The sequence below is a fragment of the Acromyrmex echinatior genome, chromosome 19, assembly GCF_024713525.1.
Source record: "Acromyrmex echinatior isolate Ae372 chromosome 19, ASM2471352v2, whole genome shotgun sequence".
NCBI lineage: Eukaryota > Metazoa > Arthropoda > Insecta > Hymenoptera > Formicidae > Acromyrmex > Acromyrmex echinatior.
The window spans coordinates 1,893,114-1,921,002 of record NC_141870.1 but is presented as its reverse complement, the minus strand read 5'-3'; the positions used below and the strand labels follow the sequence as shown (position 1 = coordinate 1,921,002).

The window sequence follows — 27,889 nt, the reverse complement described above, 5'->3', positions numbered from 1 at the left end:
TACATTATATAGTAATTATATAATTCACATGGAATTGTTTAAGCTGTTAAAGATCCCGTTTCAACTAGTCTTTAGTTTCTATTTCCTCTTGATTGTGTTTTCACATTTATGGTCCAACAAGATCCTTATTTCCATATTTTTCGTTAATTTCGTTAATTAGACAAAATTTCATGATTTCCTCTAATTTTCAATATTTTGAATTTTTTGTATTTTAATCCTAATTTTTGGAAACCGTTAAATATTTTTATTGCGAGAGTAATTTAATCAATGTAAATTACTATTAATATTATTGACGCTACTTGCATTTAATTGTTAAGCTGTAGTATTTTAAAATTAGGTGTGATGTGCGCTATTTAAAATCTCTTTAAAACCAAGGATTTTAATTCTCTTCCAGAAAATTCCCTGACTTTTCTCTGATTTTTCTGAACGTTTTCAATTTCCCTGACATTTCCCTGATTTTCAGTTTTGATGACAACCGTGTCTCCTTATATCGACAACATTGTACTTTCAGACGCGACACTTGCCAAATCTTACTTCTTGGAAGAGCTTCTATCAACAAGAAACTTGTAGATACGTTTTATCTAAGAGGTTATAAGAGGGAGAGGTCCTGGAAAATTCTCCGTTTTCTCGGACGCCCGTAGTTCTCTGGCACTCTCAGAAACGCCGATAACACGAGCTGTATTTTTCAGGAATACAAAGTGCCACGGACGTCTGTTTGAGAAACTTGCAGGATACGGTATACGTATATAACGCGCTCACGTATAGCACATACATTGCAGAGTGTCCTTAAATTGCGAATAGTACGAACTACACCGTTGGCCATTTGCTCTCCCAGAGGATACATCAAATAACACAATGCATACATTGTCGATGCAAGAGGAAGTATCTCTCTCGTGATTGATCTCTCCTCACAGAACGGTGCGATTCTCAACGTTACGCAGGAGTTGCCGCAGACGAACATTAGCGCTCGTTTCGTCTTCAGTGCGCGGTCGTCCGTCTCGTCCGTCTCGTCCGTGAAATTTCTCCTATATACGAGCTTTCGTCGCGCCACGAAAAAGCCGGACACGGAAGAGGAGTCGCCCGGGTAATCCGTTAAATTACAAGAGCTGCTCGCGCGCAGTTCCTCGACGACGGAAGCAAGTACGGGTTCGCTCGAGCAAAAAAAGACGAAACTCATCCGGGGTTCGCCGATCCCAAGGAAAACTTCGTTTCCGCGGACGGGAAAAGCAGCCGAACTCTCGTGGCAAACTTTCGCTCTCCCTTCCTGCTCTCTCCTCTTTTCACGGTGGCGTCGAATTAAATCACGCCCGATTCGTATCGCTTGCCATTATTTCCAACGAGGTAATCGTCGAGTCACACGACACTGATTCAAGCGAATGTCTCTAATTGGCAGAGTAGCGCCGAATGATTTTCACGCTAGATCTCTATTCTCGCTCACACAACAGCTCACGACCGGAGTGCAACTCATTAAACATTGCGGTTTCGAACAGTAGGTAATAATCGATCGCGGGGAAATGACTATTATTTATAGAGATCGGTGCGCCAATTCTCAGCGACGTGACTTGTCGTAATTTTATCATTCTCTCTTCATGAAAATAAATTCTACCGGTATATAATACTTGTTTGTCTCCAAAAGAAATTCAATACAGTTTCGGTATATCTAAAATTTATAGCACGATTACTGATAAATATCTGGCAAACCTTTACCTTTTTGTTGTCCATTCCGGGCGTAGAGCTGGTCACCGGCTGGTCGAGCCTGTAACCAAAGAAAAAATAACTTTGAATTATTTATGACGAGAAATACAACTTGACTTATTATGTATGACATTTATAATTTAACACACGTTGAGGAAACTAGTACACTTTTACGTCATTCGCCAAGTTTGATACTCTGTGAACTGTTATATTTTTATTATAAGAGCTTTTTTATAATATATCAGAGTTGTCACAAAGCTGAAAATTAGAGAAATATCAAGGAAATTGAAAACGGTCTGGAAAATCAAGGAAAAGTCAGAAAATTTTGCAAAATTTTCTGGAAAATTAAAATTCTTGGTTTTAATGAAATTTAATGCATACATCATTTACATAATTTTGAAATACTATCAACTTAACAAATAAATAGAAGCTGTTAACATTGCTATGTTAAGTCGCTTTTTCAATAAAATATTTGCTGGTCTCCAAATCCAGAATAAAAATACAAAAACATTTCGAAACAATATCGAAAGTATCAGGGAAAAATTATGAAATCTTGTCTGGAAATCAGGGAAAAGTTTAGAATTTTAGGATAAAGAACTTTTGACAACCCTGTATATTTCGCTACATTTTCTTCTCTAATTCTTCTAGTTTCAAAATAATCGTATCAATATTTCTCGAAGGATATCGAGCGATCGTCACTTTCGTCTATGCGATCCCGACCTCGATTCTTTCTCAGACAATACGAACGACGAAACTACTCGTGTTTTTTCAGCACATTTAGCATTGAAAATTTATAGAAGCAGCGGAAAGACCTGCGGTCGATATCACGCCTTTAAAAAAAAGAAAAGATTCTGAAATGAAAGTTTCATTCGACAAGAATTTCCGCGCCGGAGAACCGTCATTTTATCCAGCAGTAATCGCATATTCTAATAATATAATGCTACTATATGTAAAACACATATTGTTCCTTTAGAAAATCGCTAGACATTGCGAATCGCGGTTAAATGAAACGGTAAAATAATTTAATCTGACGACGAAACCGAATACGTTGTGAAATTTAAACAATAGAACATTTTAATTTTATTCAGCTTTATTATTCTCGGGCCTCTTTATCTTCTCATTTTCTTCATTTCAGTAATCGCTCTTTTACAGAAAGAATCATATTTTTATGTGTACTTTTTTTTTAAACGGATGTGATTGTTTGGCGTACTCCCCTTTTTACGTCATTTTTACGTCATTTCTGTACGAAAAGTCACGTTCCATTGTGGCAATAGCCGAGCTGCAGCCAATGGCATTTGCTACTACAGGGAAGAAAGGGTCAACACACTATGCAGAGGATGCCCTTGCGGGCTGTGTAGTCGCAAAGGCATAACGCGCTATCGCTTTTTATTACCCACGCTGCACGTCGATAGATGCAATGTGGTTGCGCGACGTGACGCGTGGCTGTTCGTTTGGAAAGTCGCCTCGGTTAGCGGAAGAGATCGATTTATTGTTCCGGACGGTTTTATTCCTAAGAGAGGCGAGCACGTACGTTACACCCAATCCGTACGGTTCTGGTCGTTGTGGCCATCAGTAGCCACGGCTGGTGGACGTTGCACGCGTGCATCTCGATCACCGGAAACGTGCGAGATTCAGTCGAATTTCCATTTCCACTCTTGGCACGCGTGCCGCCCGATATTAAATCCCCGAATCTTTTTATCAGTCGACTCGATTCGATTTAATATCCCGAAATTGTGTGCGAGAACTGTTATAACTTGATGCCATCGAGCCTCCAGGCGCAAAAGTATCTCGATCCCAAATGTCGATAATCGAATCTTTCTGTCTCAATCGTCGTCGAAATATAATGAGTAAAATATAATTTCATCTAATTTCATGCTAAATGCAGTAGTTCAATAATGTGCGTTCGAGATATCGTGTTTTATCCTCCGAAAAAAGTCGCGAAAAACAGTTTAGCGTGTCACTGCAGATATTCGTTCGCGAACTTCTCGAACGAGCGCCGCACAGCAGATAAATCTTACCAATTCGAATAATCAGATTACGCTCGAAACAGCTATTATAATGAATCCTTTTTTAGAAAACGTCCAATCCTTTTTTAGATATCATTTTTTTTTTAAACCATCCCGATCCTGTTTTCTCCACATTCTAATTGCGGGATTGGTCAATCGGATGACGAACGGGGCTGACTCGAAAATTGTCGATTCGTTTTACCAAAAAGCTGAAAGCGACGGTAACGTATCGGCTTGGCGAAACCGCAGATTCGATTGACCGGTTTGCCGTCCGTTTCCAATTCGCCACGCTGAATATCGACCTGCTGATCTTACTCGATATTAGAATCCAATCGCGTTTAGACAACGATAAGATAATCAACTGTAACGGAACATGCGCTGCGTCGACGACGGAATGATTAATGCCATTAACGTTGAATTCATCTGGAAAATAGCGAGCGGAATAGCGTCCAAATGAAATTCCAGACACTCCATTGCGTGGCTCGCATCTTTCAATCTGCTCGCAGTCTACGACTGTACGTGCAGATTTTAATGACTGTCCTTAATTGGCGCAAAATTGCTGCTCTAATGGCTGGTCAAGAACGAGTTAGAGAGAGAGAGAGAGGAGGGGGGGAGGGAAGATGTGCTGTATAATACATACTTCTAAGCTCACGATGTAATTAAAAACCAATATACTAAACCACACTTGTGTATTCTAATAGGAGCTGTTTCCATCTCCGGAATCGCCAAATCGCTTTTTGTTGATCTTGCTAAAAAATCTTTGTAAAAGGTGGTGCTATTGATCTTTTCCTTCCCGTTGTTTTAATCATCATGATAATCCTTTAAATGCACTGAGAAACCCATTTAATCGAACCAATTAATTTCTTGTTTAGATGTGGATAAACAAATCCTTAGTTAATGCAATAAAATATAATGTAGTTAAAGCAAAACATTTGGTTATTTTAATAAACAAGTTTATCAAATGTCAATGTTTATCAGAAACAAATAAAATGTTACAATAACCAAAATTTTGCTTTAACTAAATTATTTTATTGCATCAACCAAGGATTTGTTTGCTCATATCCAAACAAGAAATTAATTAATTCAATAAATAGGTTTCTCGGAGTAATGGCGCTATAAGAAATAAAATACGAAACGAGTTCTATACGAGACATGCTGTAAAATCGTGATGTTTGCGCGCATGCGACTGCAACTGAATCTATTATGCATCTATTATACATCTGGAATAAATCTGTTTTTATGCCGTTTTCATTAAGTGTCTAAAAGAAATACGATTCAGTAATCAGAGGTAACACATAATAATAATTAATATTATAATGTAATAATATTGTAATAATATAATTATCGTTACAAATAATAATAACCCGTAACAACAATAATAATAATAATAATGATGATACTAATCTTAATTAGGTACATGATAATGTAATATGCGATTATATATAATAACGAAATGAAAATATGTACGTCGCAAACGTCAAAGAAGCAAGTACCGTAGTATTTATCGTGCATACAGATATTCAGACAGAAAGAAATCAGTTCTAATTTTCAGCTGTGACAAATGTAAAGTCCGGTAGCTCGTATGACGGATCACTACTACTAGAAGCGGTGCAATATGCGATATCCGATGATTACACGGGGAAACCGGTCTTCGGGGATACGAATAACCACTGCATCGCGCGGGTGTACTCAAAATGCATCGTCGTACGTTACTTTAACGTTACGTTCGCGCACGCGGCGACCGAAATTGGGTCGCCGCGATGCGGTGCGATGCGCCACGATCTAACCCTTTGATGTACCGCGGCGTGTACACTCGTTTATTCGCGGTGGCGCGCGGTGAATACGGCATACGTTTCTATGCCACGCGATGGTATCAACCGTACCGATCTTTGCCAGGCTAGAAATGCTTCTTATGGCGGAAACGCTAGCGCCAAGATTATCACTTCATTCTGGCAGTTATCGTTTACCCCGAGGTATCCATCCCGAGAAATTTCAGGACGTTCGTGGCAGCGGATGTTAAAAGAATTTTTTGAAAGTTTTTTTCATTTCGCGGTTTTATTTTCTCGCATGTTCAGCATTAGGTAAAGATAAATAGACACGTAAGAGGGATGTTCTAATGTTTTGATATAATTTTTAATATTTGAATTTTTGACATTTCATTAAAAAATAAAAATAAAAATTTAACGATTAGATAAAAATAATTTATTATAAGTAAGAATAATAGAGATTCTATATCTTGATATGATTTACGTTTTTACTATTAAAACTTTTAACATTTTATTAAAAAATAAAATTTTAATGATAGATGTTAAAGCGTAGTAACATGTGAAGGACAGCCCTACAAAATATTTTCAAACCCCGGCTGCGAACCGGAGGCAAACATATCAAAGGATTCCGGTATGCTTGGGGTACTCCATAGAAAGTGGTGTAGAAAAAGCTTCCGTGTTCCTTGCACACTTATTACAGTATTCATGTTACAGACATATATTTACCGTAATACGACACTACAGCGCATCGCGCGTCATAATGAAATTAGAGTAGTTATACTCGAATATAACGTTGAACGTGACGAGACGGGTAAAGTAAAGCAGACAATTAAAAACGCATACAGCAGCCGCTCGGTAGTTTGAAAATGAGAGTTTAATACGGTCCACTGGTCTATGCACGTGCCTAGATTAAATATATTTCAAATTTATGGCAGCAATTATGTTATTAAAACGACGTTTATACATGCCGTCATTCCTGATTCGATTCCAGCCACAATCGTATTTCCGAATACTTTTAGTATCGAAGAAAATTTATTCCTTTGCGCGATAGCTTCGTAACGCACGTGAGCCTTTAAGTTCACCGTGTCACTTGACCCAGAAATTCATATCGAAAGCATCGAAATCGATATCCTACGGAAATAGATGCGAAGAAGCGTCGCGAATAATTGGATGTCGATAAATTGCTAATGGACGAACGAGGGAGACGATAATATAAAAGTCGACTGTATAAATGGATTCTTTTTTTTTTTCACTGATGACCTTGTCGGATCAGAATTGCAGCATCCGTGGGAAGGTCAGGATAAAATTAGCATGTGGAGGTTACATATGAATGCAGAGACCTCGACCGTGCTCATGAAATAATCGTTTGAATGAACATGGGTAAACCTATATCCGAGTCTCGAATCCCACACGTTTCTCTCTCTCTCTCTCTCTTTCTGGGCAAATATATAAGCTATAAAGTGCATATTTTAAAAGCAAAGACATGCTGTCAAATTAATTGGAAGCTTGTCGTCGTCGTTTAGATAGCAACTTACATTTTTTACGAACAAGTATATATATCAGATATGAAAACTTATGAATTTTTGCTATCAAGTCGTCTTTCTTCAGATGATATATATCATAAGTAATACATGTACATATTTATTGCGCTCGAGTTTGTCGCAGTTAGATCAAGAGAGGAAGGTAGAGGCGAGGATAAAAAACCCAGTGGTAGAAAACCGGAGGCAGTTTTGTGGCTAGAGGGAAGAATGAATGAGAGGAGAAAGAAACGACAGCTAGACGTGTATGAAAGGCCTCTTCACAAGAACTCGCAAATATTTTTGCATCCTGGATGAAAATTCGCGTAAACCGACGCGAAGTGCTTGCTCGTCCCGTTCTGCTTCATATTGGAAGAACGTAAGAGGATCCTCCCAATATGAGCTCCATGAAAACGCGTCGCTTACCTAGCTTGCTCTTTTCCGGCAGTTTGCATGCGGAACGCTATTCCATTATTTCTTCTCTCTCTCTCTCTCTCTTTCTTTTCGTTTTTAATTCCCGAAAGTTAGCGAGCGTACTGTTGCCGTGAAGCACGTACAAGTGGGACAAACATGGCGAACAACTCCTGTAGGTACCTGCAGGGCCCAATACAGGTCGAGTCTAGTCGATAAAGCTGCTTCCGCTCATCCTTTCTCTCTTTCTCTTTCCGTTGTCTCCATCTTCTTCTCGTCTCCAGCCTCTTCCAAAGCAGTCCGCGGTTTACTGCTGCCGAAGAAATTTTTATCGGCGAACTTTATGCTCGCCTCGTGAAGTCTGAATAAGTGCCGAGTGATTCGCGAGATGACTGTCAGGTGATTGCTCGGAAACCAGCCGTTATGAAATTTGTGGGAAAAGAAAATGAACGTACGCGAAAGCTAATTTATATGCTATTTATGCCGAGTTTAATGGTATAAGGCAGGATATTAGTTGGAGAATTTATATGTTTTAACTTTCCATCGGATGCATCCTGTTGCTTTGTCAAGCTCTCTACTGAATATTGATCGCAAGACTAAAAGTTATCTCATAGTTTACAGGTCGTGCTAACCAGCACTACATGAGATGCTTCTTTTGAAAGTGATATACGCGGCAGGAGAAATAGTATGAATTTCAATGAGGCAACAACAAGATGCGATTATAAACTTTTTGTTTTGAAAACTTTATTTTAAAGCAGCGATTTTTTACAAACTGTCGACATTATCGTTTTTTAAATAGGTAGTTTAACTAATGCAGAAAAAGATCGTTATTTTAAATAGTAATTCACATATACAAAAATTATCACGGTACGAATTTGAACTAATGAGAATAAATCTAATTAAATAAGGAAAATTCTATATTCGATAAAAAACAGATATTTTAGTGCCTAAATATATATTTATATCCGATTCTGCAAATCGCGCGCCGAAATTTTTTTAGGTCTTGAAACGCAATAAGCAGAATCACAGTAGCAATATTACTTATAAAATTGACTTTAATTAATTATATTTAATAACTTTGATGTTTAATAAGTATCTTTATAAGAATATTAATAATTAGATGTTAATAAAAATCTCTTAAATCTGTGAATAATTTATTACGAAAAATATTGCCTCAGCCTGAATAAAATTCGCTTTGATCGAATATAGGATTTTTCTTATTTAATTATAAAAATTATATTATAAAGAATTCATTTAATGACGCAGTTAAATATACGAAATTTTTATGAGCAATAAATCAACTAAATTGCAGAAATCTTTATTCCTTATGTCACTGCAGTTGACAAAATCCTGATATATATCGAGATTAAAACGATATGATCGTATCTGTGCAATTGAAAAATTTGGAATTGATTTATCGATGTGTAAATTGTACACTCACTGAGTCGTGAGTTAATTATTACGACACGCTCTTCTCTCGAGCTATTCTGTATACATTTACATATATATATATATATAATGAGTGTACATAAAGTTTATATGGTTTAGATCGATACACGGCGTCTTGTCGGTCGTACCATATACATCATTTCCTCTTACAGCATCCCAAGAGTATAATTGAAACAGAATAGATCCCCTTTCGAAGCAACAGTGAATCGTCCCTGTCTAGTTTCTCTCTGTCGATTTTCGTCCTCCCGACCTTTATCCCTGCAGCAATCGGCAATGTATGCTATAGAATTATTATTTTTAGAAATTTAATATCTATATATCTTACGTGCACGCGAATACGTGTATCTATTTTATTAATGGTCTGCAGTATATACGTCATAAATCATAAATTAAACGTTAATTAGGGTAACGCGATCATTCAGAATCGTGTCAAATGTAACAATGCCATTGAAGATCGCAAATTGTCTGCATTGAGCTCTTCGTATCTGATTTCAATCAACGATATCATTGCGCCATGTAACAATTGAACGCATTTATAATCAATTACACGTTCGAAGTCTGCAATTAATAACAATGCACTTTATTTACAATGTATTATCCGATGTCATATAATCGTCTAAAATTGCAAATATTTCTGCCTCTTTTTGTATTGTCAAATTTCATCACAATATTCTTTTTCTAAGTTTTTTTAAAAGTTTTTAAACTTTTTTTAAAATATACAATTGCACTAGTTGAATTGTTCGTACACGAGTGACAATCAACAAAACGCAAATATCATAACAATGTGACCACAATGTCGTTACGTTATTATATTGAACGCGTTAGTGTGTGAATGAACCTTTATGCACTGCGCATGTCGTACGCAACGCACGTGTCGCAGTCGACGGTTTGCCGGCGAGTGCAAACCCTCGCCATGACCTAGGTAGTCGATCGATAACCATGGTGAAAAGTCCGTTGGGTGAAAATAGTGGAACCCCATCATATTGTTCGAGTAGGAAAAGAACGCGCTTAAAAGCGGGCGAATTTACTAAACGACACACAAAGGAACTTGTGTAACGAAACAGAGGCGGAGCGCGAAGAGATGAATTATGTTTTACCAAGTTGTAATTCCCATTTTACACAAATAATTTTACACTAGTAGTTGACTTCCGTGGATGAACATTTTGTTGCAAGTTTGCAAGTTAGCGCGAGAGCTGTTGTAAGACGCGTTAAGTAAATGAGGAGAGATTGTAAGAATGCGAATATGGTGAGCGCTTATAATAGAATTTTTTCCTCAATAAATTTTAATTAGTTTTATACGGAAAGAAGAAATAGGTTTTGCTGAAGTATCTAAAAATTTAGTAGATATATGTAGATCTGAAAATAATTTTATTGGATCATCAAAATTATAGACATTGCTGTAAAAAGTTTTTAACATTCAAGCAATCAATTTGAGCGACCAAAAAAATTATTTTGATGGTTCGGACAAAATTATTTTCAGATCCACAGCTAGCTAAATAATTAGCTAGCTGTACTTCAGCAAAATCGTTCTTTTTTCATATAATAAATTTTAATTAAGAGACGAGAAGAATATGTATGTCAATATAATAGTCAAATTTAAGGAAACGTAAACGACACGGAACACTTGACCCATATACGCGTTTTACCCTCGCTTCCTTTATCGACAACAATCACCCCTTTATCGCAACGTGAGCTATAATGCCTCACTTCCCACGTCGATCTCGAATACTACACTGTATTTGCTCGATTCCTTTTTCGACCGTATTTTCATCGGCGCGTACATTTCGCATACATTTTGTGCGACTACGAGCCAAATGAAAAAGCTCAGATGCATCGAAACGATAGTTCGACAACGGGTGGCTTTATGCACTGTATAAATGTGGCAGTGATTCGCGCATACATCTCATAGAGGCGTCACAAAAGAGAAAAGTACGAGCACCGGAAGGAGAGAGAGAGAGAGAGAGAGAGAGAGAGAGAGAGAAAGCTTGAACTTTTTGGGCATTCTCGCGGCTGAAAGCAAGCTTATTCATACGTAAGGAAATATGTACATCCGTTCGACTTTACTTTTGATATTCGACCGGAGGTCTACGGTTACGCGCTGCGAAAATACATTTTAAAGCACGCAATTGACAAGGTACATCGAAAAATCTCCCAATCTTTCCGCGGGATTTGATTTTTATTGAATTCAATAAGATTGGAATTGACAAGCGTTCGTAGCGCTCATGTTATTTATGTTTCATTCGCTTATAGCTATTTTGAACCGATAAAACTGGATAGTTCAGATAAATAATTACTTCTGCAGTTCTTTTAACTTTTTATTATTTTTATCGAGTTTCGCAATCGAAATTGGGAAGATAAGGTATTCGTACAATTGCTTTATTTTTTACGCTGTGTACATTCTATGGATTTAAAAATGGTTGTAGTTAAATATTTTTTTAAAAAAGATATCTCTCTCAAAATGTTGGAAACAGTAATATAGCCAAAATACTCAGGTGCAAAAATACTATTTCGCTTTGTCCAATCATTCAGATGGAAAGTAGAAATGATGTTATTTGTGTTTCATGCATATTTTCATGAGTCGATCATAATGCCTTTTTGATGTGCATCCCGCGCATATTTTTCTTCGATATACATATATAGTTTCGCGAACAATTACAATTTAAATCTTTTTTTTTCACATAATAATAACGGATAAAATTTGGGTAATGGATAATGGAATAATAACGTGAACGACTGAGATATAGGCTGAAAATTATGTAGGGAAGACTGACGAAAGGGACTGAAAATATTGTCCGGGAGATAAAAAAAAGTAATGGAAAACGAAAGCAGAACTTGCTGTCAAATTGTTCAGCGATATCGCGACTGCATTGTGGATTTTCATGCTTCCGTTATGAAATCTTTTTTATTTCAATTGCCTCGAAATATTTCGCGTGTAAAATGAAGATAAGTAATGATATTAAAACAATACAGCAGCAGAGTAAAATTTCTTTAAATAAGTAACTGTATGTGTATATACATATATACAGGGTGAAACTTAAAAAACGTCCACGAACTGTATAGCGCTATTCCTGATACAAAAAACTGAGTCTATTACGATTTTCGCAATAGTTAACGAGATATTAATTTCTATTGCCGAATAAACGAGTGAAATCGACGCACAAGACAACTTTTGATATTTTTCAGTGTTCTTTATGAAATATCTTAAAGATAAGCTCTTAAAAATTTCTTGAGACTGTCGATTTTAGAGATTCTATTTATTAGGTAATTCAAACAAAATTGTGAAAATTGCAAAATGGTTCATAAGTTTTAAATTCAATTTTTCAGGAATAGCTATATAATTTATGAACGCTTTTTAAGTTACACCCTGTATACGTATATAAATATATATACACACACATTACATTACATTACATCATAATATACAATATACGTGTATAATACATAACATACACAACAGTTACAAATCTACAAATACATACAAATGCATAAAATAAATAAGGAAAATTCAAGAAAAAGATGAATATTTGAAACTCTGATAAAAAGAGGCGACTAAATGCGATGTCTACTAAACTAATAAATCTAATTGAGGGCGCCACGAAGGAGAAAGGATTTATCGTTCTGCGTCGTGCGCGCCCGCTAATCTGTTTCCGACGAATTATGCAACGCCAAGTTGTAATCGGCCGAAAGGATTCCATCGTGCCCATTTTCGCTTCTGTGAATTAATAAACGCGAAATATAAGGAAACGCTACGACGAAACTATCATGTGATGTCTCATTTCCTCATTAATGAGAGCACAATTATACAGTCATCGATCCGAGACGTTATTTTAATTGTATTCATTCTATTACATTCGCTTTCAGTTATTAATTGAAATTCCTCTCTAAAAATAGCGATAAAACAGTCGATCGAATTTATAATGAAAATGACTAATCGGTTTACTATCAGAAGAAGGAATGATAAGAAATAGGTGTGGTGAATAAGTGTTTTCCGCATTTGTTAACCGGCGTCTGGTATACAATAAATGCCATTACAATATTTACATATCTTACCAGTCGAAGAAATTCCACAGGCACGCGAACATGTTGGCTGTACGTTTCCCACATGGAATGACACTCTCGCGCGTTTCTTGCACTTTTCTGTGTGAATTCTTCCAAATCGATCACGATTGTAGGTCGATAAAAATCCTGTTTTTTTTTTTACATTTTCGCACGTACAATCAAGTTTACCATCGATCGCGCACTCGGGGAACTCGCTCTAGTTTTCCTCTCCGTTTTCTGATCAGCATCAAGCTGCGTGTGTATGTTCGAGTGTTATCCGTTAGTTTCAACGAGTAACAGGGTTGCAATGTCATATTTAAGCTGACTGATTACACTCTCAAAGTTCGAGCGGGAGGTCCATCAGTCGATATGTACTTCCAAAGTAGTACAATCCGTCGCAAATTTTGTCAACCGGCTGTCCTAGCGATTTGCCAATATTAAAACGATATAATGAATAATAAAGCAGCGGATCCCACGCGCGTGGGAGGCTTGTTGCGTAATGTTACACGTGTCTCACGACGTGTACACGTTGTGTTTCTGTGAGCTTCGAATTCGCCCTCACCATGAAACCCGTGGCAATTAATCGGCTAATTCTAAAGCGGAATAGCAAATTACCTGTCGCGCGGAAATGTCGTTTGCCTCGCAGCGGGACGTGCAATCCCGTATTAATACAAACAGTCCCGCGGGAAAATGACGTACATACATTCTTGCTGTAATTTCCCTAGATATTTTGCAAAAATGATCCCACGGGCGCGGGGAAAACTCGTACAAGTTCCTGTGAAAAGGAACGCCGGATGTAACGTTCGTCGTCAAATGTTGCCGGAAAAATACATTTATACGTATTCGCTTCTGTGAAGGAAACGCACGACCGATCGTAAAAAGTTGGGAAACGAATTAAAAGTGAAGTCTGTCCCGTGTCGCCGCCGGTGATAACCACTTCGGAACTACTCGCGTAAATTTGTTATACAGAGTCTATCACCGTTTATCGAAGGCTGCATGCATTTGCACCCTTCGAAAATAAAGGTAGGTGCACCGCAGCAGCAGCCGCTCCGGAGAATTTAAATTTATGATGTATGTGTCTTCGCTTATACGTACATAATACTTAAATTTTTCCGGAAATAAGCGTCTTCGACGCGGATTCGACGGGCTCGACGAGGAGAATCCTCTCGGAGCGATAAATCGATCATAAACTCATTTAAACGGTCGACGATGTGCACCAAGACATATTAAAAGCTGTGTGACAAGTTTTCCCGCAGTTTACGCTGCAAACTACTCGATGCTAGTGTCGATGTTCATTAAATTTTGATGCAGCGTGTAATAACAGCGGAGTAATAAAAAATTCATCGAATAATTGAACCTTTCGTTTTATCTATTGCAATTCTCTCGTTGATTTACAACGGAAAAAATTGACTTCTTCGCGTAAAATTTTCACTTCTTCTGATGAGAAATAAAATCTTTCCTTCTATCTTTTCTTCTCTGGAGATATAGAAACGCGATACAGAAGAAATCTGCTCTTGTACATTCTTTATCCTACCCTTAAACGCGTATAAAATACACACGTGCGACACTGAAAATTACGTCAAAATTATGAGAGTCTTCCGATAGATAAAATACTATATTCTATGTACTCGGCACAATATCGCCAGTAATTTGGCGACGCTTGTTAACTTGTTGGATAAAAAAAAAAAGGAAAAGTACTATCTTTCCATCGCATTATCACCTCTGCAAGCGACGTAATGTATTCGGCAGCGTGTAAAGCGTGCATCGAAAACAGAGTTGCCGGAGTTGCTAGTCGAATACATGAATAATCAGGTCCCACTACGTGCGCAACTAACGCTCTCGGTAACAACGTCGGTTTTATCAAAAGGTTGTTCATCGTGCACTACGAGAAGCGAGTACTTCTTAGAGTTTTTTCTTTTTCATGCAAAATATAAATTCCCGTCGTCCAATTACTTTCGCTCGTGGGAGCGTAACCCGCATCGTTTGGATTGCGCTGATTTTTTAATAGCTTTCCCATGTAATCTCTTTAACCTTTTAGATAATCTTTAAAAAGATGGTTTTATATATAATATATATATATATAATATATACATACATACATAAATATATAAAGCGAGCATGATAATGCCAAACATAATGTTTTTTACTAAGCTTATTATTCCGTCGGGAAAAATTGATATAGAAATTACAATTCAGTTTGACTTAATGAATTTTCAATGTTGCGCAAATAAAATCCTGATGCTACATAAATACATCTCTCTTGTTTCTTTTCTCTCGAATAAAAAAAAAAATAAAGTAGCGCGATACAAGTAAATAACAACTACGCTTAAATACCACATCGATTTGAACCCTATCTTCCTCAAACGAGCAAATTCCCTATTCCCTTTTTGCCGTGTCACACGTTTCGCAACCGTCGCATCGGCGAAACCGTAAATACGTGGTTTCACTCGGACTATTTTCTTGATTAAAACATCGATCGAGACACACGGCCAGCGCCGTGACACGAGCCGCAAATTCGACAGCTCCGTTCGAATTACCAAATCGCAGATAGGCGTGCAGTAACGTTCGAATAAAATCAACGAATTGTCGAATCAATTTGACGCGAATGCGGAAACAATGAAGACCACGCTCGACGAGGTGTATTTAATGATAAAACGCATTAGTCGTGGGCGTATCGTGCGATTATTCCAACCTGTTCTCTATTGTATCTCACGCCTCTCAACCCTCAATCCTCGTCGCAGGATATTTTCGATCCTCTTCGAGGGATGAAAATATCTCGATTGGCATTCGTTACATATCGCGGCGACGAGCAAATAAACGCGCAACGAGAGGAAAGATGAGGCTTTTGAGAGATTTTTTGCATTTTTTATAGAATTCCTTACGACCGCGTCGAATTAACACGCCCTAGCGACACGCGTTTTGAATATGATAGTCTGAATATTGCAGACCTTCATTTCAACGAAGGCCGATTGTTCGTCGACTCCCACGAGTCCGTTCGCACCGCCCTTGGCCTTCCACGATCAACCCTTTCCGAACTACCGCGTACGTTGCCCTTCCGGCTGAACTTTCGGAGCAAAAATCGAAACGAGATGTAAACGTTTATGTAAAATTTTTCATGACGACTCGGACGATTTTTCTGTGAATTTCTAGAAGATCTTCGTGGATGATAAATCAGAAAAAATTAATTTCTCGAACGTATATGATTATCATCGGTAAAAATGTCTATTAGGTGCTTTCTATTTGCTGACACAAGTCGAAGTGTCGTTTTATCTTTGTTACTCACTGAAGTGAAGGAGGCTAGAATGATGCTTGTGTGGACTCGTGTCACCAAATGAAAAGCACCCAATTATTCGTTGCTATTTTTTGTTGCATTCTTAATGATACAATTTCAAGAAATTGTTTTCGCGAACACAATGCGAAGAGCTTCTGAAACATTACTACCGGTAATAAAAATCGTAAATGATTTGTTTCCAATTCTACGTTTTATTTCGCAAATGGCGAACTTAAATTGGGCATTAAAAGGAAATCGGCTAATTAAATTTAGCTCGAAGTATAAGTGATACTAAAATATTTAGAAATATTTCGTCGATGAGGCACCAATGCCACGGGTCCATGGGGACGATTTTCGTGTTTAATCGCTGCGATAAGAAATTCCCCTCTAACTTGTAATCTGGAGATCGTCCGTGGGACACTCGCGAATGATTATCAGACGACCCAGGTCGTCTTTCCGGTGGATCGACGATCACGTGCTGGGTGTCGCGGGGCGACGTCCGCGCGTCGTGCTCGACGCTCGCTACACCACCACTTCCACGACGCCGGCGAGATGGCGAGAGGCTCGTCTGCCCGATCGCGCGCGCGAGACAGACGGTTCACGGCAGTCGATCGCCCTCGCCGAGGTCACGGGAGGACGCGCCGGAAGCGGCGCGCGGCAATTATTATCATCGATTGTTATCACACTGTCCCGGCATCAACTTGGGTGATAACGGCGGCGTGCCTGCGGGCTCGCACTGCTCGCAGTCGCGAAGGACAGGGTGAAAGCGAGGGCGACCGTGCCGTGTCTCGTGCCGGAGATACTCTGTTCCGGAATACGCCGCGCGACCGTGCCGGGCTATCCCGGCGAGAAGGGGCGAGAATTCTGGGGTTACCCGACTCGTAGCGCGGCGAGGGCCCAACTGGCATGCGCCTTTGCCACCCTCCCTCTCGCGCTCCCGTACACTTCCGCCACCGCCGTCGCCGTCGCTGCCGCCACCGCTGCCGCCGCCCCTCACCACGTTCGTCGAGCTGCTACTACCCCAGTGCGTTCTCTTCGTCAGTACACTATGGTCGGGGGTGGAGGAGAAGGGGAGGATACAGCTCCACGGCTTTCGCTCTCTCAGTTTTCTCCGTTCCGATCACTCCTGCCGCCACCAAGCGCGAGCGGGTGCGCGTGTGCATCCCCTCCCCTCCCGAGAATCGCCGACGGCGCATTGTCCTTATGAAGGTTTCGCGAAGGCATCTTCCGCGATACGTGCATCTACCCTATGATAACGGGTTATCTTGTAGTTTTAAGAGGGAAATGTGATATGCGAATATGTATGTATAATGTCTTAGAAAATTTTCTCAAAGATGATGGATGTGTATAAGGAAAGATTCTAGTGAAAGATTCTTTCACGTTTCACTTTGCACAATTATAAATAGTATGTTTCTTTCATAAAAGTAAATAATTTTTGTATTATCTCGTGCGTAAAATAATATCTTTATATCTTATAATCAAGATGGACGAAATTGACAAAAAGACTGAATTGTATTTTAATAAAAGACACTGATTTCATTCGTTATTTTTTTTTCTTTGTGTTAATATAATTTAAAATAAAAACATTTTACGAATTATATATTTAAATAATACTTTTTCAATGTAATAATTTAAATAATAATTTAATATTCTATCTGTCCATATTAAAGCTTAAAAAAATTTCGCTTACGGCGCGCCAAAGGAATTTTTGTCAATAATAATAATTGAAAAATAACGTTGTTATTTGTGAGGACCATCGAGCACATTTACAATATAATCAGAAATGATTAATTACGGTAAACGCAAAGTGTTTCTTGTAGAAATCGTGCAGTACTCAGGAACGAAAATTGCATTCCACGACTCGACCATAATTAGGATAATTAGTTTTTCACTAGTCGTGTTTTTCGCTTTTGATTCCGCCGGTGCCAGCGAGTTCACTTTATTATCATCATGTTGTTGAAGCTAAGCCGCTATGAAGAAGTATAATTAAAGGGGACTTTTCGGGAATATCATCAGTAATCTTCTTTGGATGACATCTCCTATGTTTTGTTCGATCGAGCTTGATCGAGAGAACGAAGTTTCAGCTGTGAATGAACAGAGCGAGCAGTGTGACCTATATAAACACGCGTGCAAAGCGATACGTTTCACATTGAACAAAGATTGCACACGAGTGCTATGTCACAGGAAAGTATTATCGGAGAAGAGTTCACTATAGGCGCCAAATGGCATTCGCCAGATGGGCTCTCGATATCACAGTATTCATTCCCTTCGACTTTGGGATACATGTAGACATACAGAGTGAAGAAAAAGTATCGAGACTTCGAAATACACATATCAACGACGAAACATTTTTGAAAAAATTTTCAAGTAAAAACTTCAAGAGTAGAATATAATACACTTAACGCATTTTTTATTTTATAATATATTTTTTATGAAATATGACGTTATCGAGATATTTTTTATATTTTTTATATTTTCTTTATATTCTTTATATTTTAATTTGACAATTTTCCTTTTTACATATAAAAGTATTCAAATAGAGTCATAAAAAGTTCAGTACTTGCGAAAAGATATTTCATATTTTATTGTGACGTAAAATAAAATTTAAATAAAAAGATTTTAGAACGAAGCGTAATGCATGTAATAAATATTTTATAATATGCATTTTTATATTCTTCGTCGAAATTTTTTAATGAGATCGCAATATTTTTGACATTCTTTGATATATTTAAGATATTAATAAGTTACTTCGCATTTAAAGATATTAATAAGTAAAAAAATAATTACAAAATATTTAATATTTAATTTTGAATTATTGGAAATAAAATGAAATAAAATAAATAAGAATAAAATCAAAATAATCCATGATTTTGCTTTTTACTTTTATGCATTTAATGATAAGTTCATGGAAAAATTGTATTTAAGAAAAAAATTGATAATTTGCACGGTTATACGTATTTATTTTGAATGCAATTATGCGTCTTATTTTATATAAAAATATATATATTAGAATAAAATATATCGCAAAATATTGACTTTTTAATAATTTTGGCTCAATATTTTCATACGCAGAATGCTTGAATTATCTAAACAAATATTAATTCTATTAAAAAAATATTAGTGACGTTTATACATCTGTCATAAAAACCGAATGCTTTTTACAAAACGTGTTGCACGGTTTACATATATTTCATTTAAAAATTTTTGTTTCAAAACATTTTTTTTAATGTTTCATGTTTTTATATATTATATTTGGCTTGATATTTTTATACACGTAAATATATATGAGCACACGTTACAGTAAATAATAGAACACAATTTTAATGGCATAATTTATAAACCAAGTTCGATTGATTGCAAAAATATTTGGTTAAAGATATTGCGTTATTTGATTAAAGAATCAAACATTTGTATTGCGTTGAAAAGAGTACTTGTGGAATAATAGAATTACAAGTGAATTATATAGATCAACAAATCACGTCAGACGTATCACCCTCGAGATCGTCATAGGGTGAAAACAGAGCTCTTACATGTGGTCAGTTTTCAACGTCGATGTCCCTTTTGTCTTCCCATGGCGTACCAAGTCCGAGATATATTGTCGCGTGACATAAATTCTGCATTCTCTCTACATTCTTAATATCTTTGTCGTGTCACATTTTTCACGACTGACCGCGCATTATTTTTGCAACTATGAAAAATTCGATTGCCGAAGAAAATACACAAAGGATTCTATATAACGCAATTCTAGAATTAATTTCTAAGGGAAATCCAATCCAAATATTGCGATCTCATTAAAAAATATGTCGATGAAGGATATTTTATAAAAACGCATTTACGAATATAAGGAAAATCTTTAAAAAATCTCGTGTCTCATTTTGATCGCGTGTTATTTTTGCAATTAGTAAAAGTTTGATTGCCGAAGAATACACAAAGGATTCTATATAATACAATCTTGTAATTAATTTCTAAGAGAAATTCAATCTAAAGGATGAAAGTTTATTAGAATATCGAGAAATACGACGTTTAATCGGATCCTCGTCGAAAGGCAGCTAATTTTAAACAGTTCAGGGAATTGAAATGTAGTGCAGTAAATCTCTGGGATAACGAACTCTACTGTACAGTCAACCATGCAAGCGCCAGACACCATAGCGATAACTGTATCATAACATGGTTATGCAATAAACAATGGCGCACGCGTTTATTATATAACACACGTGTAATACGTGTAATACGTGTAATACGTGCGATACGGTCGGTTATCGTTGCACTAATGCGGAATAATGTTGTATGGTGTTAGAGAACCGTAATTTTGCGCGTTTGCCGGCGCAACGAGTCGCATACCTAATATTTAGCGAACGGTGATTCTTCGCTCTCTGCTCTCTGTTTCTCTCGTACAGCAACTAGAAATTCCCTTCCGTTTGATGACCGTTTCTGGTCACACGACTTTGATAACGTCGTCGTTCATACCGTCTCGAAGAATGGTGTCGATCCTTTGACCTCGATCGAAATGCAGAAGTCACGTGAAAAGAAGTCGAAGGCACGTATTTCGTATCTCCGATGATGCTTCGCTTCGAGATCGACGTGCCTCGAAAGGAAATTCGAGCGCGATCTTCGAAATGCGAAAGTGTCATCTGAATTCCTTACCTGTCTGAAAGCAGCTTATCCGCGTTATCGTTCACGTGCAAACGTTTCCGCTTTAATATTAACGTGTAATATCACGCGCTTAACGCGATCGAGGCAAACGCGAATTTTTATATTAGGTGTTGGAATTAATTCGTAGCGTTTTTAATGAAAGAATGTTATTTATTTCACATGAGCATTAAAAAATACATTAATGAAAGTACTTCCCATCACTTGTAAAACGCTACGAATTAATTCCAACACCTAATATAATTCGATGCGAGAGGAGAGATTAAATATCGAAGCCCATAATAGTATCGAAAATTGAAAAAGTTGCAAACTTTTCTCTCCGCTGAGCTGTTTGGTTAGTGTTTGAGAATGACTTTTTATTCCGGTAATATCGAAGTCTTTATCGAGTGGTTTTATATTTCGTTATCTGGCCGAGCGAGCATTCTTCTATAAAGCTACGGATAAACTTTGTAAGCGATATCGTCTTTTATTTGTTAATAACGTACGGGATCGTCATATGCTATGGGCGCATTGAGTCATAAAATGCCATACGAGCAGGGTAATCCGCCTCCTACATAATTACATAACACAAAGCGCGAACAGCGAGGTCGTGTATATGAAAAGAATAATTTTGATAAAGTCTAAAAATTCGAGTAGATTTGAAAATAATTTTGTTGGACCGTGAAAATAATTATATACATGGGGAGAATTTTTTTTTAATTTACTCTGAAAATATGATAGTGTAGTACAATATATTTTCAAATTTTCATGCACTTCAGTAATATTAATCAAACTTATTTTGTTGTAATTTTATTAATGAATGAGAGAGACTTACATAAAATCTCTTTTCAATTCTTCGAAATACAATATTGTCCCCTATCATATTTTCAGAGTAAATTTTAAAAGAAAATTCTCCCTGTGTATATAATTACTTTGACGGTCAACAAAATTATTTTCAAATCTATATCTACCTAAATTTTTAAAGATTTTATCAAAATTATTCTTTTCTAAAAACAAATTCTTTCCGTGTAGGACACTTGAGCGATGCTACAAAAAGTTTTAACATTCCAGCAATCAGTTTGAGCACATAATTGTTTTGATGATCCAGCATTATTATTTTCAGATCTGTATCTAGTTGGATTTTTAGGTACTTCAGTAAAACCGTTTTTCCGTGTGTATATTACCATATTAATTATACGCTCGCGCAATCGATCCATCTTCCATTTCGTCAGCGTTATCATTGCAGCAGATACATGCAGACTAAGTAATTCGCAAGCTTTCTTGACTCGAAAAATACTTGATATTCACGACGCGACTGAATAGTTATCGCGAAACCGGAGATCACAACGGTGACATCTCCCTTTGGGTCATTTCGTGTTAAATCGAACAGCTCCCCTTTCTTCGTTATTACTTTATGATCCAAGATAATTATGAGAAATGAGATAAAATTTATTTTAACATCGTTAATCTTAAAGTGTCTAATCTTAGAGTTTTGTCATTCACGACACGTCGTAAATGTTTGAAAAATATTGATAAAGATTTTCATATACAATTATACGCGATCGATCCAAATGTGGAGTTGAAAAGTATTAAGGTTTCTCGAACTTGAAAAGCCGTTTCTGTCGATGAAATAATGAGCGAATTCTTCTGAAACTTTTCTTTCGTTCCCGTTAAAGTTGACCGCGATGAACTAGTCCACTTTCGCTGCGATAATAAGGCAATTTTCTCTAATATCAGAGTATCGAGTGTCTTTCCTCATTCTCCTCGAGTTATTAAATTGAACGCGCGAGGAACGCCGATAATGGGTCATAGTAAGGTTAATATAACGCTGATATGACCGTGCATACTAAAACATCCTTGCTTAAATATGCACAACGTCCATTATGTCATTAAAACTGAATTCTATATTGCCTTGTCCACTTGCGAGGGCGGATAGTTTTGCTACTTTCTGAGCACGACGCTAGACCGGCTTAAGCTAACCACACAAAGCGATGCGTCGTGGAGACACACCGTTAGTAAGATGCATGACCGCACGCGCGCGGTCATGTAAAAGCTGTGAGACACAATGTGTGTGTGTGTGCATGTGCAAGTTCCAGGTCCTCGGCTTGTGGCACCGGGTGCGAGATCTCGTGAAAGATAAATATTGCAGATAAAAGAAAGAATAATGATAACTTGATACACGATGTTATTTATAATATCGTATGGTAAACGGTAAATTTGTCTTATGATAATTTTCATGCGAAATGAAAAACGTGTTCGCAATTCTGAGGTTTAGAAAAATGAAACTTAAGCCTATGGCTATTTTTTTTTGGCTACTTTTAATAGATTGCTAGGCTTATACCACACAGAAGAAAATTTAGAATTTCTAGTAATTTATTAAAACATAAACAGTTTAGCAGGAAGAAATTTATCGCGTGCCGTAGGCTTAAGTAAAAAGATTTAGATAGAAGGGACCTTTTCTAGGTATTATTTTTAGGTACATAGAAAAAATTTATTAAACTTTAATAAATATTTGTTTAAATATGTAGCACTGACTAAATATTTACTAAATATAAACCTATTTATTTAATACAAAATATTTATTTAATACAAAAACTATTAATTTAAGTATCATTTTCTTATTGAGTAAATAATAGGTCATTTAAAAAGTATCCGCGGTTTTTTGTTCAATTTTTGACTGTATATATATTTATTTACTGTAAGTAAATATTTCATTAGTACTATTTAAACAAATATAGTTATTAAAATTTAATAAATTTTGTTCAATGTAATAAAATAATTTTTGTAGTTGATCTTAATACAATTTTGGATCTTAATATTTCATGTCTGTTTGGTGTATACATATGTAGTACATCTGTACATACATACACACACACACATATATATATGTGTGTAGGATATATAATCCCGTATGTGTAACTTCCACGTGCATGAATGCGAACTGCAACCGCGGCGGACAACAAGAGGCGCACGTTTCCGAATGGATATGCGAGGGCCATACGCATAATGCATTCGCATCTATATAACGAGATCCATGCGCACCGGGTTGGGTTATCTCGAAGAACTTTGGCACCTGAAACACGATGCCAGGACGTGCCTTCCTCCGACCCTAAATTGAGACGAACGGGAAGCAGCATACGCTGTGTACACCACAAGGTACATACATTCGTATCAAAGACGGGAAATCCAAGTGGTACCGCAGAATCTTGAGAAATCTTCTGAACTTTCAGTATAGCCGAGGGACCGAAATCCTCAATCTTAGTTAAGAATTCTCGAATAAGAATATTTACTTTAATGAAGACTAAATGGATTAATGTTAGCCAATCTTTCGCATGGGATAAAAGGTAGAAACTTTTCTTGTTTAGTTCAACGACAGATCCCCCCAAAATCGAACTTCTTATTTTGGAGATGAATCAGGACGAAGGTAATTACTGTTCAGTTATCCTCTTTATTCCCGGGAGTATACAAGTTTCGTAGAAATATGCGGAAGATAATCGCTTTTAATCGCAGCAATGAGCTTAAAACAAATACGCTTTGCGTCGAAAGCGGCATAAGAAAGACGGGACAGACAAACGCGACGCGTCGACACGGTATTACGTTAAGTGGATTAAAAGTTGTGCATGAAAATGGAATTAACTAGCGTGCGATGCACCAATCCGGCACGGGGGGGTGCAATGGATCTAAACGCAGTTAATTAATCAGCCTTCAATCTCTACGTTTAGGACAGTAACGTCCCAACGATGTGTGTAATTATTCGCTGTATCGTGTCCGTATCTGCGTCCACGGATTAATAATTGAAAGCCCAATTAAAGCGGTTCGAACAACGTTTGTTCTGGTCTCCGGGACGATCGGCCGGGATTGACTTGGCTGAGGAGTTATTCCTGAATAATGTCCCGAATATCCCCCATAGATATCATCCCCCGCGGAGCTAAAACGCGTTTCCGAGGGATTACTCGTCACCATGAACAACGATCGTGTCAAGCGACGGGGAGAATTCCGCCCCGATAATCCGCTGGCCGGAAGATAAAATTTGTTTACCGCCGAGCTCACCGTTCAGCTAAGCTTTTGTATAACCGTCTATCATCCGCGGATATACCATCCATAGCGTGTCACATAGATTGGATACCCTGGCATGGTCTTCTCACTCGCACAGAGTTAATAGCCGAATATCCGAGCACAATGAGACTTTCTCAGTGATACCGAAATCCGATATCACGAAGGGTGCTTCATCTCGCAGAGGAAATAGCACACCCCATGAACACGATGTACAACCTGGACTTAAGTTTATAGACTTCGAGGCAAAACGTACTGGCCATTCATTACATTTCTCTTCTTTTCTCAAGTAAACCTGGAGGGAACGTTGTTCGTCAATTTTTTTCAAATTTTTTATAGTTGCTTCTTATATCAAAGTATAAAGAAAGTTGTCATTAATTTTAGCATAAATTGAGTCTTTCAATTAAAATTTTTTTATTTTACAAATGTCTGATTTTACGATGTTTGAAGTTTTTTTGCAAATGAAATCGTTTTCTTAACTACTATTAACTATTATTTTGTTTCTATATATGTATATCGAGCTTCAAGAAATCGGATGTAGATTCATTTTTAAGAAATATTGCTTTAAACATTGTATAAAATCGAGTATTTGTATAAAATAAAAAATTTATTTTTTAATTGAATGATCAAATTTAAGCTAAAATTAATGATAGATGTCTTCATACTTTGACATAAGGAACAACTGTAAAAAATTTGAGAAAAATTAGCGTCTGTCGTTCCCTGAGGTTTACTTGTCAGGATCTTTGACTTGTCTCGCGGAAAATTACGATATATAAAATTCCTACTAGTAATGGAATGCGGACCGTTAATCTTTTTCGCTGAATTTCGTTGCATGTGCGATGATCATTTAGAATCCGTATCCGAGCTTTAGCCATTTTTCAGTCGTTAAGCATCATAAATAAAAAAATTAATGAAATAAATAAATAGAACGATATCATAAATAAATAAATAGAAGAATGCAGATATATAGGCTGCGTTTGGATATATACGATCAATACTGAAAATCTTTAGTTCACATTACGTATATTATAGATTTTTAACTGACAGTGTATATCCAAACATGATCCTAATTGCGCGAATTATCAGTTCAATATCAATTTTTATGATTTCTAAATATCTCACTGCAATTGGTAATTCATTCAGTGTTCTGTTGAAACGTCCCTGTCGAAATTACAATTTGCGTATGTTAATAATTAATACATGTTAATTCGCACAGATAAATTCACTCGTGATTACCCGAAAATTTATTTATTATGAGAGATATAATTTCAACTTTCAGAGCTTGAACCTAAATTTTCATATTTTTGAGATATTTTTATTTATCAAAGCTCTAATGATATATGATACACATATTGTACATAATTTTTGAATCTGTGAAACTAACTCGATATTTTATTAAAAAGATTTTATTAAAAAGAAAGAAAGAGAAAAAAAAGATAGTTCCAGCGCTCTACAATTTCTTTAAAAAAATATATAAAGAATTCCGCATTTTTTAGATTGAAAAATGAAAATTGAAAATATATCATGTTAACTTCGCGAATCGAACATGACATTCTCCCCCCCTCCCTCTCTCCCCCCATCTAAAGTACAGGGTGCGTCACTAAAATCCGACAAATTTCAATTTAAATTTTTTCAAGTTGTACCAATATATATAATTTGAAGAACAAAATTCGAATAATTATTGATTTTAATAGACTTTAAATATAGAAGACATCACGGCATTTGGAAAAAAATATACGTGCTGATAATTTATCGCAATTCAATGACATTTCTCATTAGTTGTAGCAAAGTTCTTTGCTCTACAATCATTTTTACATAGAGTTCTAGCTGCTACTTTTTCAATTTTGGTTTCTTAGTATAAAAAATGCAGAACTTTTTTTTTATTTTTATAGAACTATAAAAAGTGCTACTGGAACTGATAATTTTTTTATATTAATAAAATGTTATGCTAACTGCACAAGTCGATATCAAGCGGGATCCGAAGTTAAAATAACATAATATTTAATACGTAATATTTAGAGATCAATAAAGTCATATATAAATACTTTTTGTCGAGATAACAAATAAATTTGAAAAGTATTTGTCCCAATTATTTCCATCATAGTGCCATAATATCGTATTCATGAGAATTATAGTCGATTACAAAATATCATAAGTATTCATAGACTGCTATGCTCTCGGTCGTAAAAGCGTACTAAGAAATTTACGTCGCTGCTGCGCGACGTCTTCGACGTTCGTGGAAATGTTGAAAAATTTTATGAACAGAAGAATTTTACATGAAGAATTTTATGAACGCATCTGGAAGCTTTCAGCTCACGTGATAGAAAGATGCGGAGATATTTCGCCGGACAACGGACATTTCCATGTGAGTGAAATAAAGGGCGAGACGGCCCTTGGGTATCGTCCTGGTCCCAGTGACGCATGGCATCGTTCAGGATTGGCACGAAACGATCGGAACAGGACATATAACGATCGAAACAGCGTAGTGCCCTGGGCGAGCGATGCCACGACTGACCGATAAGATCCGATAGAATAGAAACCCTTTTGCAATCCCTTCCTTCTCTCCCCTTCCGTTACGTTTCCGTCCGCTTGGTATTTCCTCTCACCAATTCTTCGCTTTCTCGTTCAGGTGCAATTTCGGCGGATTCTATCCGTCTCACTTGGACTTCACATTTGTGACTCTCGTTATTAACTGCATTTGTACAAAGTGTAATGTCCGCGCGTAATTATGACCTGACATTTCTAATGGACTGAAGAATTATTGCGATCTTTGATGAATTAAAGATGAAGCCTACCTTGTTGGAAGACTCGCGAAGAAAAGTTAATGGAAGATGAATAATTTCATTCATCGTTTATAATTAATAATTTCCCGATAATTACGTTTACTTTACATGTCACTAATCTCCCATTAACTTCTTTTCGCTAATCCTTCAACAAGGAAAACTGAATTTTTTTATTCATCATAGATCGTAATAATTCTTCAGTCCATTAGAAATATTAGATTATAATTATGCTTTGTAGAGATGAAACGAATGGCGAATGAAGATAGCCTTT

The 27,889-nt window shown here is 36.8% G+C and overlaps 1 protein-coding gene across 19 annotated transcripts in view; it reads right to left on the bottom strand.

Moving 5' to 3' along the window:
- Window positions 1-27,889, bottom strand: part of LOC105146655 (uncharacterized) — a 157,679-nt gene that overhangs the window by 65,849 nt on the left and 63,941 nt on the right. For 12 of the 19 annotated variants that reach the window (XR_015548234.1, XM_087415871.1, XM_087415873.1 and 9 more), the window contains one exon: window positions 1,708-1,756. Coding sequence is in view for 18 of the 19 variants with exons in the window: in XM_087415858.1 (XP_087271984.1) it covers window positions 1,708-1,756 (49 nt within the window). In the remaining variant the exon portion in view is untranslated. The other 7 variants (XM_087415866.1, XM_087415864.1, XM_087415867.1 and 4 more) reach the window with 7 other exon arrangements.